Source organism: Megalops cyprinoides, chromosome 5 (genome assembly GCF_013368585.1).
Source record: "Megalops cyprinoides isolate fMegCyp1 chromosome 5, fMegCyp1.pri, whole genome shotgun sequence".
In the NCBI taxonomy this organism is placed as follows: Eukaryota; Metazoa; Chordata; class Actinopteri; order Elopiformes; family Megalopidae; genus Megalops; species Megalops cyprinoides.
The window spans coordinates 18,479,694-18,497,683 of NC_050587.1; the positions used below are offsets into that span (position 1 = coordinate 18,479,694).

Below are 17,990 nucleotides of genomic sequence, written 5' to 3' on the forward strand. Positions count from 1 at the left end.
TCACATTACCATTTGGTTTAGATTACTACTGGCTAAATGTAATTTACATTGTTTTTTCTAAAAATATCATGTCAGTGGATTTACTTGCTTTACTCATTCTGTCCATTAGTCCTCAGCAGTACTTTATAAAAAGTAACTTATAAAACCATAACCTCCAATCCATTGATCCTATCAGTCAGTCTGCATTCCAGTTGTGACAGCATTCACCAATATACCAAAGGTAAATGGAATTTTCATACATCGTTTTAATACATTTAATGCACATTTATTGTAATTGATCTATTCCACATCACTAAGAGCTAAGTTACCAAAGATGGAAACTTTAACCATCTCTTTTGAGAATCAGCTCCTCTAGTAAGCTGGAAACTACATTTTAATTGTGTAATGTTAGTAGTCTATGAACTAAACAAACATGTCTCAAAATCCAGCTTGTTAGCTAGCTTGTTCACTGGCTAGCTAGCAAATCCAGCAGCAACATTTAGATTATGATAGTGAAGTTTCTGTGAGCGTCTACAATCCAGGTACTACTGTCATTGGAAGTTCCATGTAATTAATACAAGTGGTCAATTTGTGTCTCACTTCTTCATATATAGAGACAAAGCAGAGTTTAACCAATTATGAATCCATTTTTTAAAAAAGCAATTTGGTACCCAGGGTACATCATTAATATTGACACTGCTAGGAGTGCAAATATCTGAAGAAAGGAAAGAAAAAAAAACCTTTTTTTGCGAAACGTATCATATTGTGAGCTGAATGTATCATTTCATGCCTAGTGCCCACATCTGTTTAAATTACAAGGCGGCAACTTTACTACTCTTCACAGCGAGATGATTCTTTTTTTATATATGATTATTTTTTATTTCTTTTTTCATTTGATGAGATCTGTCAATGTTTCAATATGTGGTGTGGGAACTTTATTGTGTGATGTGCTATTCATGTGTTGGGCAACTCCAGTTTAGACAAACAATACCTGGTGTCATCCCAGAAGATGGAACTGGGGTGTAAGAGGTAGCAAGGGAAGAGGTGTTGCTAATGGGAACAGCCAAAACCACAGCGTACGGCAAGCACTGCCTAGGTCTTGGGAGTAGCTCCTGGTTTTCATTATAGTCAAAAATAAACACCTGAAAACACATATAACATCAGTTTTTAGCTAAATAGAAACCTAAAATGCTGCTCTTTCAGGGCATGAAAATAAGTTTACAAACTTACAGATGAGCCCAATATTTGCTGGGAGAGGGGATCTTTGGGGTCAACTGTGTCCTTAGAAACATAGCTGTCAAACTGTATTGTTGGATCCTGAATGCTGCTCTTTCCCAAACTGCACTGCAATTTTTTCACCTTTCCCAAGATTACCTTTGAATAAAACAACAGAACAAGCTTCATATACTGCTCTGGTTACGTATTCATAAGATACACTTACATGTACATTTTGTCATTTATAATTTTACATTTAGCGTTTACATTTTGTTATTTATCCAGAGCTACTTACAACGAGTGTACAGAGTGCAGTTAAAAAAGTCACAGGAAAAAACACATGTGTAAGAGCAGTCTCTTCATGCTACTGCTAAAAACATTACACTAACAACAAGTGTCATTTACAATTACATGTACATTTATTTACCTTGAAAATGATTATATTTTTTGGAGTGGCTGAGTTTCTCATAGCATTTCTTAGGGCCACATCGACATGTCTGTACAAATACACTCCATGGGATGGGTTGCCCAGGGAGTGCTGGGCTGTGCTTTCTGTCTTCAGTCCGTTTTGGCAAATACTTGCTTTGGCTTGTTCAGATGTCACTAAAAAACAGAATCTTTCCTCCATCTCTCTGCCATGCCGCCCCTTTGAACGCATCTCAGACCTAAAAATCATTTTAGAATTAACTGCATGAACACATTACTGAAAACCAAAAATAATGCTTTCATGTTGCATCCAATAATCACAGTGGTGACTGAGAATGTGATTGATATCTGAGTTTCAATTTAGCAACCCCCCACACACACTCACAAAAAGCATATAATATTGTAAGATCTTGATTTTTCCTCTACTCAGTTTTCTCAACCATTTTTTTCCATTTTCTATGTAAGTGAAAAGGTCAACTTTTCAATCCACAATTTGTTCATGTCAAATAATGTAGTCCTAATTATAATAATACTTATGACATCAGAATTAAAATAAGTTGAACTGTGGCATGATATTGCACCCATAACCACATTTATCATTCTTAATGGCAACACATAAAAAACAGTTAGATTCACCACTGTAAGGCATATAGATAAGTTGTAGATTTGGAGAACTGTCCTCAAATCCAAAACTGTGTCAATAGCTGTCACACTGGGAAACTTGTAGAGTCAAAAGTTGGCAGCCAGCAGATGGAAATATGGCACAGAAAACAAAATTACAGGAAAATTACAGAAACAATTTCTGTGTTTAAAGATAATGGTAAATGAAAGTATTCTTAAATCATTACCCTTCCCATAATTTATTGTTATTTTTCAAATGCTATAATTTTTTTCTATTGAATGATGTCAAGAAATCATCAACCATTATTTTAAAAAGTTACCTTTTGTCAGAGAACTCTCTCAAGAGCTTCTCGTTGTGCACAAGCCTTACATCCTGAGACTGCCAGGACAGGAAGACCTCCTTGCCCATGTCTAATCTGGATTCACTTAGTGTTGACTGGATACAGCTAAATTCCCGATTTTCTTTGGGACATGGTTCAAAAAATACTTAAAGGGAAAAAAGACACACAAAAAGTCAGTATCTTAACATATAAAAGAAAAAAATCCTGTAGTGTATTTAGTGTGTTAAATTATGATCATCTATAATCATGTCTGTGTCTACCAAATTAGAATCTGTAACTTCACCATGACTGCTGGACAAGAGAATGTTGAAGCAGAACTATATTTGCAGGATTTTGTACTTTCAGCACTATAGGTTATAGACATGGCCCTATTTTGTATCTGTGCCAGGAAACAAAATCTTTTTTTTTTTTAATCATGCTTTTATTACAATTTGACTTGAGTGAAACACTGTATGTCTAAATGATTTCGGCATATTGGTGCTGTAAAATGTTGAGAATGCAAAATATTTGTGATACTGATCAGATACAACTATGTTTGCCCCTTATACTAATAAAATCTATGGAGTTTCTCATCGTGAATCGCTTGATCAGTTACTTGAACCTTTCCCAGCCTCTCTCTTCTTCCTCGGAATGGTGAAGTTCTTCAATGAGGAAGAAGTTGTTGAGTGGGAGGAGTTCTGTGATGGAAGCTCCATTGTCTTCCTGCCACTACGCGTCTCCATTGTTGCCTAATCCCATACATCACCCTGAAAAAATTCACCAAGGTTTAATTTTGTACTTAGTGACCACTTAGCTTTTTTCAAAGGTGCACACAGATGGTATATATTGGTGCTATGACCCCATGTGACTGGCCTTGCTTACCGGCTGTGTGTGAGATCTGCCTTGCTCAGCCAATCTCACATTTCTGGTGATCTTAACTGAGATAATTCTGCAAAGATCACCGCAACTTGCAGGGGGAGGGGTGCTTGGTACCTACTTGTCCCTGATGTAATGGAAACACCTGCACTGACTGAGTAGGTGAGTCTCCTACTGCGTTTTGGCTGTTCTGAGTCTGTCTACAAATGATCTGTCTCATGTACAGTTCATCGCAGTCACCAAAAGTGTTGTGAGGCCTGACACATAGCTGTTAACCACAAGCCACCATGTGACTAGAGCACCCATCCTGTGTCACACCAAAAGACGTGTTACTGCCCTGGCCCTCTACAACAGTGTTTCCCAAACCAACACAGCTGATTTAAATGATCAGCTTGTTATTAAGCAGCTTCAGGAGCTCATAACAAGTTGATCATTTGAATCAGCTGTGTTGGAGCAGGGAAAGATCTAAAACATGCAGGACAAGGGGTCCTCCAGGAGAGATTTGGGAAACGCTGCTTTACAATATGGAGCTGGACAGGTCTAACTGAGCTGGATTGGACATGCCATCAACCTCTGATCATGGCAGCTTGTAAAGTTTTTTAAGAAACTTGTTAAGAAACCTGTTCCAGTGTTTGTGCTGTTTGTGTAACACTGTTATTTCTGGAGTTGCTGAAGTTGCTGCTGCCCAAGTGGAGTGATAGTAAATATGTCTGTTTTTCCACTTATGTCCAGTTCTGTGTGTTAGCTGAAATGTAATTTTTCTGTACCATCATTATTGAAAACATTGATATTGATAGCATTGATATATTAAATGTCTTAGTAGTGGAAATCAAAGTTAGAAGAAATTATTGTCATAATGCTAATTATATACTCACTTTTGTCTACTGTTGACTATACAGTACAGAATTATTGACCAAGTAGTTGCTGTTACTGTTAACTTTCATGTGTGTTTAATTTTAGCCATGGCTGTATACTTAACCAGATATTTTATATTACTGACCATAGTTTAAACTAGCAAATATCCAGCCTGTTAACTTTCAACCGATAATTTACCACTGCCAGAATACAGACGTATGATGTGCTTCATTTTTACTGACATATAGAACCTATAGCATTTTGAATTAACCATTAAAATTGATTAAGTTTTATTGATTGATTAAGTCTTACTAACCTGCAGTATGCCTTTGAAAATCTCCCACTCCAAGTACTGTGTGCCTCATGCTGTAACCTGATCAGTCCTCTGTTTACAAAAGTCTGATAAGAGTCCACATCCACTGTTTGTTTGCTTTTAGACCTTAGGACTTGAAGGGTGTATTACATCAACCTAGTGGATGCGTGATAAACGTCCAATTGGTTTGGAACAAACTGTAATTTTAGTGGGATTCAGTCTGGGCCTATTACATATGCCCACAAAGTTCTGGTGGTGGCTGGTGGCTGTTCTTATTAGTCGGCCAATCACTGCACATGTTCCTGACTACGTTTTGTTAGTAGAACCAAAAAAGATTACAATTTAAATTGTATGTAAAAACAACACTGGGCTCCTGAGTGGCTCAACCAGTAAAAGCAAGTGCAAGGTGAGGACCACAGCTGCATATGAAGTGTCCTCCTCAAGTCTTCCCAATCTTACCACGGAAGCTTCAGTGTGAAAAGAAGCAGTAGCTGCCATAACGTGTTTCAAAGGAGAGCACGTCTTTGCCTGCACCCTCTCGCACTCACAGTTGGGGTTGTAACAATTAGGGCAGTGCCTAAGGACATAATTGGCTATACCAAATTGGGAGAAAAAGGGGAAGAAGTGGGCATTCCAAAACAAAACTGTACTGGGGCAGGTATATGGCAAAATGTTTTAAGACAGTATCCCTGTATTGAACTGGACAGATTTCTGTTTCATGGTTGGCATTATATATCACCAATGCACAAAATACAAGTCAGTTAGTTTAAAATGTTTCTTACCACATCCTACTATCTATCATTAAGGATGAAATAGTCATATCTAATGATTGATGGCATTGCACTTTCAGTAACTGTTTTTGTAAGCTGTAATTCAGATGATTTCTCTTCATGTCACAAGACAGTAATTGATTGTGATTATGTAGTCTAATTAAGTAGATGGCACAACTGTAATGAGTTTCTTCTTATCTTGCAAAAATTATTGTGTTAATGGAATGGATGACAGAATTCAGACTACAAAATTCTGACAATTTGAGCTGTGACTGAATCTAAACAAACAAACTAACAAATGCATGCGGTAATATCCACTTGATGATTATCTTGATGTGGTCACTATCTTTAGACCACAACTGGAACTCAAGAATCAATCAACATCTGAAATGGAAACGACAATGTCACAGGTGATATCAATTTGACTGTAGTGAACTAGAACTCAGACACAAGCTCAGATTGCCATCAAACTGTGCGTGATTTAACGGACTCAATTGTCAGTGCAATCATGTCCTTGGAAAAACTGTCATCCCAAGCTATGGGCATTCACATATTCAATTCCAGGGTGTACCTCTGACTGTTCAACAAACCCTTCAACAATGGAGCATGGCAGAGGATTACATTAAATGCACTTAAAATGCAAACAGAAGTCCTTCCTCATTCTGCACAAAACAAAACCATCTTTGTGATTTGTCAGAAATATTTCTATCAATATTCAACTAGGGATGTGCACCTCCATCACTGAGGCTGATGCGTGATACACATCTCAATGCATTGCCGATCCGACACATTAAAGATACATATGAAGCAACTATTAATGCGATAAGATATGATTGACCCCTATCAGCTGACAGCAGTGGAGATGAGAGAGTGTGCTTGAGAAATAGTTTAGAAAGGAGGAATCAATCTAAACATAAAATTATTGGTCACAAATTATTGGTCACATTTCTAAATAAGAAAGGCACAGGGCCTCTACTAATAATTATATAGAAATAAATAGGATTTTACCGATGCAAAGATGTTAGAAACAATGCATCCCGAGTTCATCCCAAATTGTATCCGGTGCACACTTTTTTTTTTTTATCGGGGCAATCGCATCGTGAACTTTTATGCTGGTGCACCGATGCGAATCAGTGAATCTTACCATCCCTAATGTAGACACACCCAATCCCTGCTGAACCATTAGCGTCCCTTTTCACACAGTGAATGTATGCAGCACAGTAACCACAAATAGATTAACAGCTCAATTTGTCAGTATTGATAAAAACAGTCAGTCAAAGGCGTTTCTTCATATTACAGTAAGTATTGGGAAAGGATACTGTATTCACCTTTCGTTTTTAGAAAAAAAACGGACTGCTCTGGACTGCGCCACATCGTTCATGATTTTCATGCAAATTCTGACTGCATACACACTGAGTGTTATTCAGGGTGACAGTGAAGCAGAAGTTAAACCTCAAAGCCGCATTTCTCAGAAGAGGACGGCATTCTGTCGTTATTTTTCATGAAGCTGTATGTGGGCCACAGTGTAGCTGCTTTTAAGGAGGTTGCATCAGATATACTACATGTGAAAATATTTAACACTATTTTGCGAAATCTGGTAAGACACTGAGCCTCGTGATGTGCATGTGCCGCCATCTTCATCTTAACCCTTTCCAACTTGTCCACTTCACCTCTATGTATAACATATTTAATATATTATACATATATAATAATCTGTATATATGTTGCTCTCCACTGACAATAACACTGTATGTACTGTAAGATATAGCATCACTTATGCTGTAGTACTTACTTTTATCTTCACTTTTCTGTAAATAATACTATTCTTTTGCACTTCTAATTAGATGCTAACCACATTTCACTGGCTTTGTATTTGTACTCTGCACAATGACAATAAAATTGAATCTAATCTAATCTAATTTAGCTGTAGAGGTCAGTTTTCCTGCATAGAAATCTGTGTTTATAAGAGACAATATCTTTAGAAAATAAACCATACACAGAGGGGTCATATTCTGTGTCAGATGGAAATGACTTTTGCATGACGTCATGTGGAGATCTGAGCATAGGCAGTAGTTATAATTCATAGTGTAAATACTTCTTCAGACATGGTTACAACTGAAGTAGCTATTTTTGTGCCTTCCCAGGCATGATTTTGGTGTCCCCTGATTCACTGCATGTTCCTGTGATTGTTTTCGTGTGTAAATTAGTTGTCTTGGTCTCATTGTTAGGCTATTAAAACTGGCTTGTGCTGGAAGTTTCTTAACAGTTCTCCCAACACTATCACATCCATTTTTGAACTGAGATGTGTCAAAAAAACTTCACTCTGCCTGGATGTCAGATTCCTGTTTGTGGTGACATAAATTTGCAGTTTACAAGCAGAAAGTAAAGCCTGTTCAAGCTGGCCTGGGTGGTGCAGTTTTTGTAACTTCATGCATCAAAAAAAAAAAAAAAAAAACAAAACACTAAGGACATATATTTGAGTAATAGTGTATAACACCTTGCTGTATGCAGAAATACGTATGATAACAGTGTTTACTGTACAACTATCTTCACGGACATTGATGTAGAGAACTATGTTAGCTGTTGAAGAGAAAACAGTAAACCGGATAGGGGAAGGAAATGCACAACTAAATATAGAATAAAGTTTAAGGTTAGTTGAGATCCATAGACCAAGCTTTAACTGAAAAACCTGTCAGATTAACATCAGTGGAAACAGAACAGCAATGTGCATTTACTCTGTGAATCATGCAGAGGATGTACAGAATCAACCACAGTCACTAACCACAATGTGGCTAAAGCTGTGGAACAACGGAAGTCTAAACCATGGTAGAAAAACAGTAAAACGTGTCTCTAAACATTTGTGACAAGTTCCCCAAATGAATAGAAAATAGACTATAATATAATGTGCTGAACACTCACAGCTGGACTTGCAGCTTTTTTACTTGAAGGTTTGGTCTGCTTTGTAAAACTGACATGAATCTGGGATTTAAATTAGTAAAAATAATTATAAAATAAGTTGCAAGAACTATACTACAATCACTGAAACAGTCTCTTTAATTGAACTTTCTTTAGGGATGCTATAGCAGAAACTTCCTGCTATTCCTAATATATAAGCAAGTATGTACAATCTCATTTCAAAGCCCAAATTACATGAGATATTAGCACTAAATTTACATCAAAACATTTATGGTTGATGCTGCCATTTTCCATGGCTTTGGCTTGACATATTGGTAGGCTAAATCATGTCCTCGCTTACCAACTGTGCGTCAGGCCTAGCCTGTATTGTTCAGTTATCCATACATATGTGTGGTAAAATATATGTACTTAATGAAGAGAATTATACATAGAATAGTGCAATCCCTTAATTGTAGGTAGCAATGTTATTTGTTACCCACTTGTCCCTCTACAATGATAAACAGTTGCTATCAGGCTTGACATGTGTCTGTTTATCCAGGAAAGATATCCCTCTTATTTGCTATTTCCAGTAAATGACATGAGCAAAATTTGAATTATTCAAATAGGAGGTTATTCATCTTTGATAACATATGCTTGACGTGTTACATTCTTGTCTGAATTTGAACTAGTTATCTATTTCGGTCTTATTAGACTGTGGGCTTGATGTAAACAGACTACGCATGGGGTGTCATTACTGATAACAAGCTAGCTACTATTATTTGGTTCCTGTAACCATGCATGCATTTTATTTCCCTGAACCACCTGAAATGATGAAATAGCATGTGTTTTCTTAATACAATTAGCTACCTATCAAGCTACAACTTCAAAAAGGGTGCCACATCAAACTGCATCAAGATAAAAAATGACAGGTTCCTTACAGTCATAAATCTGGTAGAGTAAGACTAAGTGGGGCAATTGCTCTGTCAGCTAGTTTAGCTGCGCTTTAGAACTGTACTACTTAAACAGGATGTATCACGAGTTTAACGCGCAGCTGTGTGTTAAGATAAACATGATTGCTATGTAACAACACGCACGGGTTCAGCTGATTTGCAGTTAAACTGTCTGGAAACCGGAAGATGGAGATCTACCCAGAACCAGACCCCGTCTGTATAGATATTCTCTGCCAGAACATAGTTAACAAGAATGCCACTTAATGACATAATTTAGGATTCTTTGCGAGTTGGATCCTCGATGTAATATAAATATTATAGGCTACTGTAATTGTTATTAGGCTTATATATTTCTTATACAATTGACTTCACATCCGCCAAAAATAAAGTTTATTTCCCAATAAATAAATAAGACCCTTCCTGGATCCTGTCATCATTGAAGTGTCTGAAAGGGAACTACAGTTACGACTTTATTGTAACCCTTGATTTATAAGCATTTTGGTCTGGATCATGTTTGAATTATTATCATTACTCAGGGACGTGCATAGACATTTGTTTTGGATAAGAGTGGCTGTGAAATAAATGTGTTCGATCGCTAAATTGTTTGTATATGTAATTTCTTTTTGTTGAAAATTGACGGTGCCGCACGGCGCAAAAATCCTGGTGATGAATAAAGAATGCACCATTTAGATTAAGCGTGTTTTGTCTCTTTGTGATTAGAAAAAAAACAGCCTACAATTTTTCGAAGAAGATGCAGAGAGTTATCTCCACAAACCTTAATTATAGGACTATAAAGAGATATGCCTATATAGCTTTTATTTCACACAAAGTAAGTAACGTCAAAGACCTTCATGGGGGCAGAAATGAACAAAATATTACTACAGTTTGTGTGTAGGATGTAATTTAGGTCTCATTCTGCAAATGAGATGGTTTAGTCTCTCCTTAAACCACCTCAGTGTCAGGTTTAAGCAAAAAAGTGACCTCTAGTGGCTGATATGAAATTTCTTGAAGACACAGCAACTGAGATCAAGCTAAACCTCAGCAGTAGGTTAAACCACAGGTACCAAAGACAGCAATGGGGCTTAAGAAGCCATGTGACTTCTTCCGCAACATGCGCGTTTAAGACCATGTTAAACTCTAAACCGCACCTAAGCTAACGACAGAGCCCCAGTCGATTTTATTTAGCAAGTCAGCAGACATTTCACTATTGCATGCTATAATGTGTTTAGATGTCAACTGAAGCATTTCAGAAACTAAGAAAAGAAAGACTGATTATCAGTATAGCTTATTAACTTATTAACAAAAAGCTAGCTTGCCAGGGAAATGTAGTTATTAGTAAAGTTACTGTCTGCACATGATGGATTAAGTCTGTGTAATGAAAACAGACTGGCATCCAACTGTGGTCAACAATCTTTTCTTACTTTAATCTCCGAAGACAAATCGTAGTCAGGTACGTAAACTAGTTGGTAATGGGGAAGCAGCAGAACAAAATCCAAACAAAAGCAAGGTCCAGAGAACAGGCTTGAGGCAGAATAAAGACAGTGAAACACGGTATCGCAGAGTAAAGGCTTAGTGGAGTCTCAAGAACAATACCTCACAATGAGGCAACACAGACAGAGTCCTCGTGTAGCTAGGAACTGATGGAATAACGAGTTACAGGTGCACTTAATGAGCAGATGAGGTAGAGCAGGGCTGAACTGGGCGTGGCTGGGCTGGCTGACTGGGAGCGGGTGTGACAGTCTGTATGTAGTTATAATTATGCAACTGCAAACAGCACCAAACAAAGGTCTAAGACTGCTGGAAATAGTCAATTTCTTCTAAATTATGTCCATGAAAACTCATGAATGGGAAGGATGCTGTCTCCATACTCACAAATACTGATAAATGAACTAATTGTTTTCTTGTAATTATATTAGTATTCTAATGATCTCATGAAGATTGTGTAATAGGGCCGTTATAGGTTACTTCTTGCAGGATTTTCTTTTTTCAGAAAATCTTGACATAAGAACATACTGTGGAAGTCTATTGTCCAATGATTCAGCTCCAATAATCTTAAATATATTATATTATATATTATATAATATAATATATTATATTAAATATATTATTTAAGATTATTGGAGCTGAATCATTGGAAATTTTACATCCACACACCATATGAGTAACACTTTCTCAGTTCTGCTTGGAGAACAGCAAGTGACTCCATACATGGCATGTAACCCTACCAACCATTCTACCCAAAGACCCTCAGTAATAAAGCCTTTTGGTGAGAACAAAACGACTGCTGAAAACAACCCAAAACAAAAAGCGTAGTTTCTAAGCAAGAAGAAAAACTTTGAAGGATACCTGTATCCAATCTTTTATGTTTTAACCACCACAGATTTGATGTAAATGATTGTGTATTAAAAAGGTTTACTTGCCTAGAAAATGTACACTCATGTTTTGATGTGGGTGTATGTTTGTCTTTGCATGAACATTCTGACCACAGCTGTGTTGGCAGACAAATTCCCACCAAGATTAAAGAAGCGCGCCCTCCTACTCTGTCTTGCTGTTATTTTCTTGAATTATTTATAGTGACCTATACACATTAGTAACCCACTATTTCAGTATGGTTTGCTCTGGAGAAGTCTTTGCCTGATGAGTGTGCTTACCATTCACAAATCATTTCTGATGGATTTCAAAATTATAAAAGAACACTTTTCCACAATCACTTCAATGTTCAACCGAATCACGGTTTTAAGTGGATTTATACCTTAACCAAATGTTTTATTCATCTAGTACTTTCTTCCTCACCTGCAGTTCTGTTTCATGTTTTGTTTTCTCCACTAGAATGAGATTATTTTAGCAGAAGTTACCTTTCTGTTAAGAATGCACACTGATTCTGATGTTCTTTGGCAAACTGTACACAATCATTCTCATGGAAACGATGCCACTGAGCTTTGTTGTGGCGGAACAATTGCCCCTGGGACTCTCAATCAACGGCCAACTTTACATAGTATTACAATCATCCAACTGGCCCATGTAAACTGCCCCACAGCATCATAAATATTTGGTTCCAAGTGGCATCATACCAACCACATCATATATTGTGGCAAGTCCAAATATCACATTAAAACAGAGTAAGTTCTTTGATTTGGGGAAAAAATGCTTAATTGTGTTTAATAATTTTAGTCAAAATACAACAAAGGTTAAAGACACCTTTAATCACACGTGCAGAGAAAATAACAAGACTAAACAAGATAAAAAAGTGGCCTGGCTGATAGCAACTTCTGTTGGATAATTATAGTTGTTGTGTGATTTTATTTATCCGTCTAATCTACTTAGTTATTTCAGATTGACTCGCTTGGTTTTATCCCTGCTACGTGTTGTGTGTCTTTAGCTACATCGTAGTGTGCAATCAATTAAAAACTTAGCTTCGATCAGTCATTAAATCCAACGAGGTGGTCCTCGGAGGTTAAAAATTTCTCATAAAGTTTGAGTTTACTAGCCCTATCTGACGCTATGCTTCTTGATGACGACTGAATTTAATAAATTTACTAGTAGTCAGCAGCTGCAAGTCTGCTATCTTGAGGTTATCTTACTGTCCAGCATAGAACAATTTTTTGTTCTCATAGAGATAAAATATTTGAAATGAGAATAATTCAATGCAATGATGACTACAATGAAGATACAATACAGCAAAGAAAAAATGAGAGTCTCACTGAATTGTCTGCGTTCCACTGCCCCTTTCAGTTTAATGTCATGAGGTGACTGACATGAAAGGCAACGTCAGCTAGCTAGCTAGCCTTTTCTCCTGCGTGGTGGTTTAAGGCATCTCTTTCTGTCTTTCGCTGTTCGCAAATTCCCCCTTCCTTCCACTATTCCACCACCTGTAACATTCTGAAACCCATGTAAGGTACTAAGGACACCTATTCTCCTTAAATTACCTCATGAGACGAGAGAAATTGCCGAGAATAACCACACGGAACGCTACGTTATTTGTCTAAGTTAGCTGTACGTCTTCAGCCCTACGCTGGCAAAAGTCATCCGACCATGACACATTTAACTGGGTAGAAGCATGTTGCAACCTATGTATCACACTGAAATCGCACATGCAATGACAGCTCTCAGATATATAGTGACTTAATTAACGTTTTTAAGTGTTTAAATAGAAAACTCTGCCTTTAACGCACTAAATCCTTTGTGTATGAAAAATGAAATGAACTCCTCGATTTTCCTCGGTTAAAACACATCGACAACACTGCAACAATGTGATTTATGTATGTATCTATTAAGACTTCCTTATTTTCTTTCTTGCTACACACACGACGGCTTTGTGGACAACATAACCACGCTTTCTTATGGCTTATTAATGCATTTAAACACTGCTCAGCACGGAATGACAGTTGGCAAAGTAACTTAAATGCCTTACTTACAATTATTGAAATCGGCTTGAGAGAAGAGTTAACTGTCTCCGGTGCGTGTGCAAACACATGCTGTCCGTCGTGTGATATGAGGAACACCCACAGTAAGATGCTGAGGAAATAACTTGACCACAAAGTTTCTAATGTTAAGGGCTCAGGAAATAACCCTCTTTGCTAGCTGAACGTTTGACACTGTCACTACAGTTCCAGTGCATAGGAACCCATTTACGCTGTTACTCAGAACTTCAACCGGACCAAGCTGATCAGACTCAAACCATACAGTAACTATATTCAGACGACCAAAACTCAAACGCGAGTAGCAGGTGCTTGACATTCGCCCCCACCAGTACAAACTCTTGGTCAAAACTGCTGCCGTACCGTCACGTCCATGCAGCAGCGAAGATCGTGCCTTTTTATAAATGGACATTTTCCGTTACCAAAAATGTAGCTGTGATTATTATCATTTATATGTGGTGACAAATTGTCATTAGTATTTCGTCTCTGCGAGCGTATTATGGTCATTTTACCGGATTTTAATGACTGTACTCATGAAACTGTCGTTGACGAGGGGCGCCATCTGCTGCTCGCCGGTATCACACCCTCAGTTCGAACAGTCTTCAGCCTTCGGTGTACGAAAGCTAGCGTGGGAAGCAGCGCAAATTCTTCTTGACCTCCAGTGTTCTGGGTTCAGATCTTGAATAGGAAAGATATACAGTGTGCAATCATTGCAATTTTGTGTAATAATTCGTTAACCTGCACTTAAATGCTGTACAGTTGCTGTTGAGCACTACCTCTTGCAGTTGGTTTTAACTGTGTGTCAGATTTAGAATTTATTGTAAGTTTATCGTTTACTTATTGTAAGTGTGTATCTACATACAGGAAACTCTGAGTCTTCACAAGTCTTATAATCTCACTTATAATCAGTTGCATTTATACAATTCTGCACTGTGGTAATCATAATGTAGAACAGGCTGAAACCTCAAGCCTCTGATACTTATTAATTTTGCTTGGTCTGGCATAAAGCTTGGCATACGCACCAAGGTTTATGGCGGAAAATGTTTGTACACAAATCATTGTATTAACCTTGAGAATGATAATTTCGCTGCATGTGCAACTTAATTACCCTCTTGTGGTAAGAACAGGCAATTTTACAACAAACACAAGCCTCAAAAATTTATTCATCATGTATAGCATTTATTGAACAATAAAATAGTGATGGCAAATACTAATGTAACATATCAACATTTTCCTTTTTTCACAACCAATACAACATCTGTTGCCATTACTATCAGCTCTGATTTTTTTTTTTTTTTTTTTTACAATATAACCCAAACACCCCACTTCCCACACCCAAAACCAAACCCTGCTACATGTAAAAGCTGCTTATAGAAGAAACAAATGTTTAAAACATAACTATACAAAACATTTTATTTCATAAGATTGTCTATGGATCTTTTGGGAAATAAACATACAAGCCAAGTAACTGTAAATAAGCATCGCTGATCTGGTTGGCTGTAATAAATGACTGACTGGGACATATACAAATTGGTTTCGCAAATTGGCCAAATACCATTGGCTACAGAATCTGCCACTCGCATTTACTGCACTGTGTGACAGCTCACAGATCTTACAGGAATGTAAGCCTGGCTGCAGAGATGCTTTTGAGTTTCAGAGCAAGTGCAAGGTAATTTTGCAAATGCTACAAAACCAGTGGGCACCCCATCACCTTGTCAGACTACAAACTCTGGTGAAGCGCAATATTGGCATGTCCCCAAACATACATTTTACGAAAATGCTCACCGTTGACCCATTGCCAGTTTTGACTGACAGGAGGCCAGTGAGTACTGACGTGTAGAAGGTTCCACCAACGCTCTTATGAGAATTTTTACAGTTACGCTGAGCTTTGTGTGTTCAGGAGGGACATTTTCTCACTCCTTTTTTTGTGATTGAGCAAAATGTCCAGTTTCAAGTCTTTTTTTTCTCTTTTCTATATTTTTTTTTATTTCCTGTCAACATGCATGCAGTTGGAGTCCACATAAGCACCTTTATGTTTTAGAATATAGCACCACTTTTTTAATGTATTTTTTTTCTTTTTTGTTTGGACCCAACTGTTGGCATGCAAAAATTCATAAACTTGGAATTTCTCACATATTTATCCTACATGTTGCAACCTTTTACAAACACTACAAGGCAATTAATGAATATTCATACAGTACCATACGTGTAGAACATGAACTAATACAGTACACACGTTAAAGAAAGTGCTAGTATACAGAACAATTGCTTTCTTGTTTTAAGTCTTATATTAATCTATAGGACTATAGGAGGACAAGCTAATGTTGTACACAATCATTTACCCCAAGATACACAAAAACTTTTTTTGTTCCACCACTTTTTTAAAATCATTATCAAACACTTATGATTCTAAATTCCAACTGCCGCAAAAATGCCATGATAAACGCAAAGCAAACAAACAGAAAACAAATAAACAAACAAAAAAAGAACAGCAAAGCTTCTTCGATATCCATACTTGCACAGTACACTAACTACACGACTACCAGCTCAATAACATATTACAGAGGCCTACATTTTCAAGTGAAGCCTGGACTGTGTCAGTTTTCATTTTATCACCCATATAGTCCTGTTGTCATAAACTGCTGCTGATTATGTTGATTAACATTTAAAAGTACTTTTCTTTCCAACCTTTTGTTTTGTGTACTGGAGGTCTGTGGCAAATATTTTCTCACCAATAATATGTACCACAATAAAAATATATTTTTCAGTTACACTGTTGGAAAGGAAATTCTACAATCATGATACTAACCTAAAACATTACAATCAAATTGAAATGCGTTGTTAAGGCTTAAGGTTGGAAACTTTGAGATTTTCATTTTGAGTATAACAGTCCCAAAATCAGATGTTCAAGCTTTGAGAGCAAATCATTTTTCATTTTAATTTTCCTCCATTGTGGCCATTTTAAATGGGAAAAAAACAATGCATTATAGTAAAGAGGTATTGCATACAACAACAGACACTAAGCAAGGACACAGCAAAACAAAGCAGTTTGATTAATCTCAGGTGGACTTTTCACTGTACTTTAGACTTCAGGCGAACAAATGATAGTGCTTTCTAATACTGCTGGATGGTGAGCAAATGACAATAAAATGCTTATTAAAATGATTTTCTTCATAATCATCATAAATTACTTGAAATATTTTGAAATGTCTCCAATAAGTTGTCACCAAGAATCTAAATGTGTGGGCTACAACTTTACAGCTGGGATCTGTTGTGAAAATATTTTGGAGTTCAAGTAACAGATATTCTCTTAGGTCTCACTTAATTTCCAATTAAAATGCAATAAAATAATAAAAAAACATAAAAACACCTATATACCAGTCCACCCTCTACAAACACAGACATAAAACTAAACTGAACAGACAGAAACCTCAGAGATATACAGTACATAAAAAAGACAAATGTATTAAATAAAGCTAAATATAACTGTATTTCAGTCAATAATTTTCTCAAGTGAAATGATTAAATGTTAATATTCTGTTATAATTTTACATTTTATAATTTTAAGTTTGATGAGGAAAAAGGATGTAAACCCCCCATGTGCACAAGAATTTTAAAGTGCTTGTTTTTACATACACTGATAGTTTTTTAGTCATATAAATTATGGTGCAATGGTAATGTAACCATGTAGAAATATTTTCAATAGCAAAAGCTGAAGCATTTTCACATTTATTATTCAAATATCATACTGTTGATTCAAAGAAGTCAACTCAATGGGAAAAAAAACTCATTTAAGCTCACAGGCTGTGCAATCTGCCAACCTGAACTGGAACAATGTATATTAAAATGCTAAAAGACTACTAATTTTTTGTCCCATTGCAAACACCCTGGATTAAATCCTAAAGGGTGACACAATCAAGGAAGTAATTTTCACACGTGAAAAAACGAATTAATTTCATATGGAAAAATCAGGAAAGCCACAGAGCAGTGGATGTCACAGAACGATTCATAAGGCGTGAGCCACGAATGTGATGATGTCAAAATGTAGAGGGTGACATGCTCCTTCCCACTGTGGCACGGCTATAAGACTGTAAAGAAAGACAGCAAGGCTGCCTCCTAGAACAGGAGTCCCGAGTCCTGCTCCCAGTGGGTCTACTGTCTGCGGCTGTTCCTTATGGTCTCAGCACCAGAATGGATTGGTTCGTCTAAGACAATAATGTAATAAAGGCCGGACTATGCAGATATTACAACCCTCAAGAAGCAGAACAGGGGTCACCTTGTCTTTTGAGCCTGACGTCTGAAGATTGTGCCAACAATGCAGTTAAGTATTGGATGCTTTGCCAGGTCATTTA

At 37.0% G+C, this 17,990-nt stretch overlaps 1 protein-coding gene across 1 annotated transcript; it reads right to left on the minus strand.

Moving 5' to 3' along the window:
- Positions 1-743: 743 nt before the first annotated feature.
- On the minus strand, positions 744-4,680 carry LOC118778288 (protein TASOR-like). The gene is made up of 6 exons (XM_036529760.1): positions 4,609-4,680; positions 3,178-3,328; positions 2,562-2,727; positions 1,622-1,859; positions 1,210-1,353; positions 744-1,121 (listed from the first exon to the last, which is right to left on the minus strand). Exons 2-6 carry the CDS (start codon positions 3,302-3,304, stop codon positions 930-932), a joined length of 867 nt encoding a protein of 288 aa, XP_036385653.1. The 5' UTR covers positions 3,305-3,328; positions 4,609-4,680; the 3' UTR covers positions 744-929.
- Between the last annotated feature and the right edge of the window lie 13,310 nt (positions 4,681-17,990).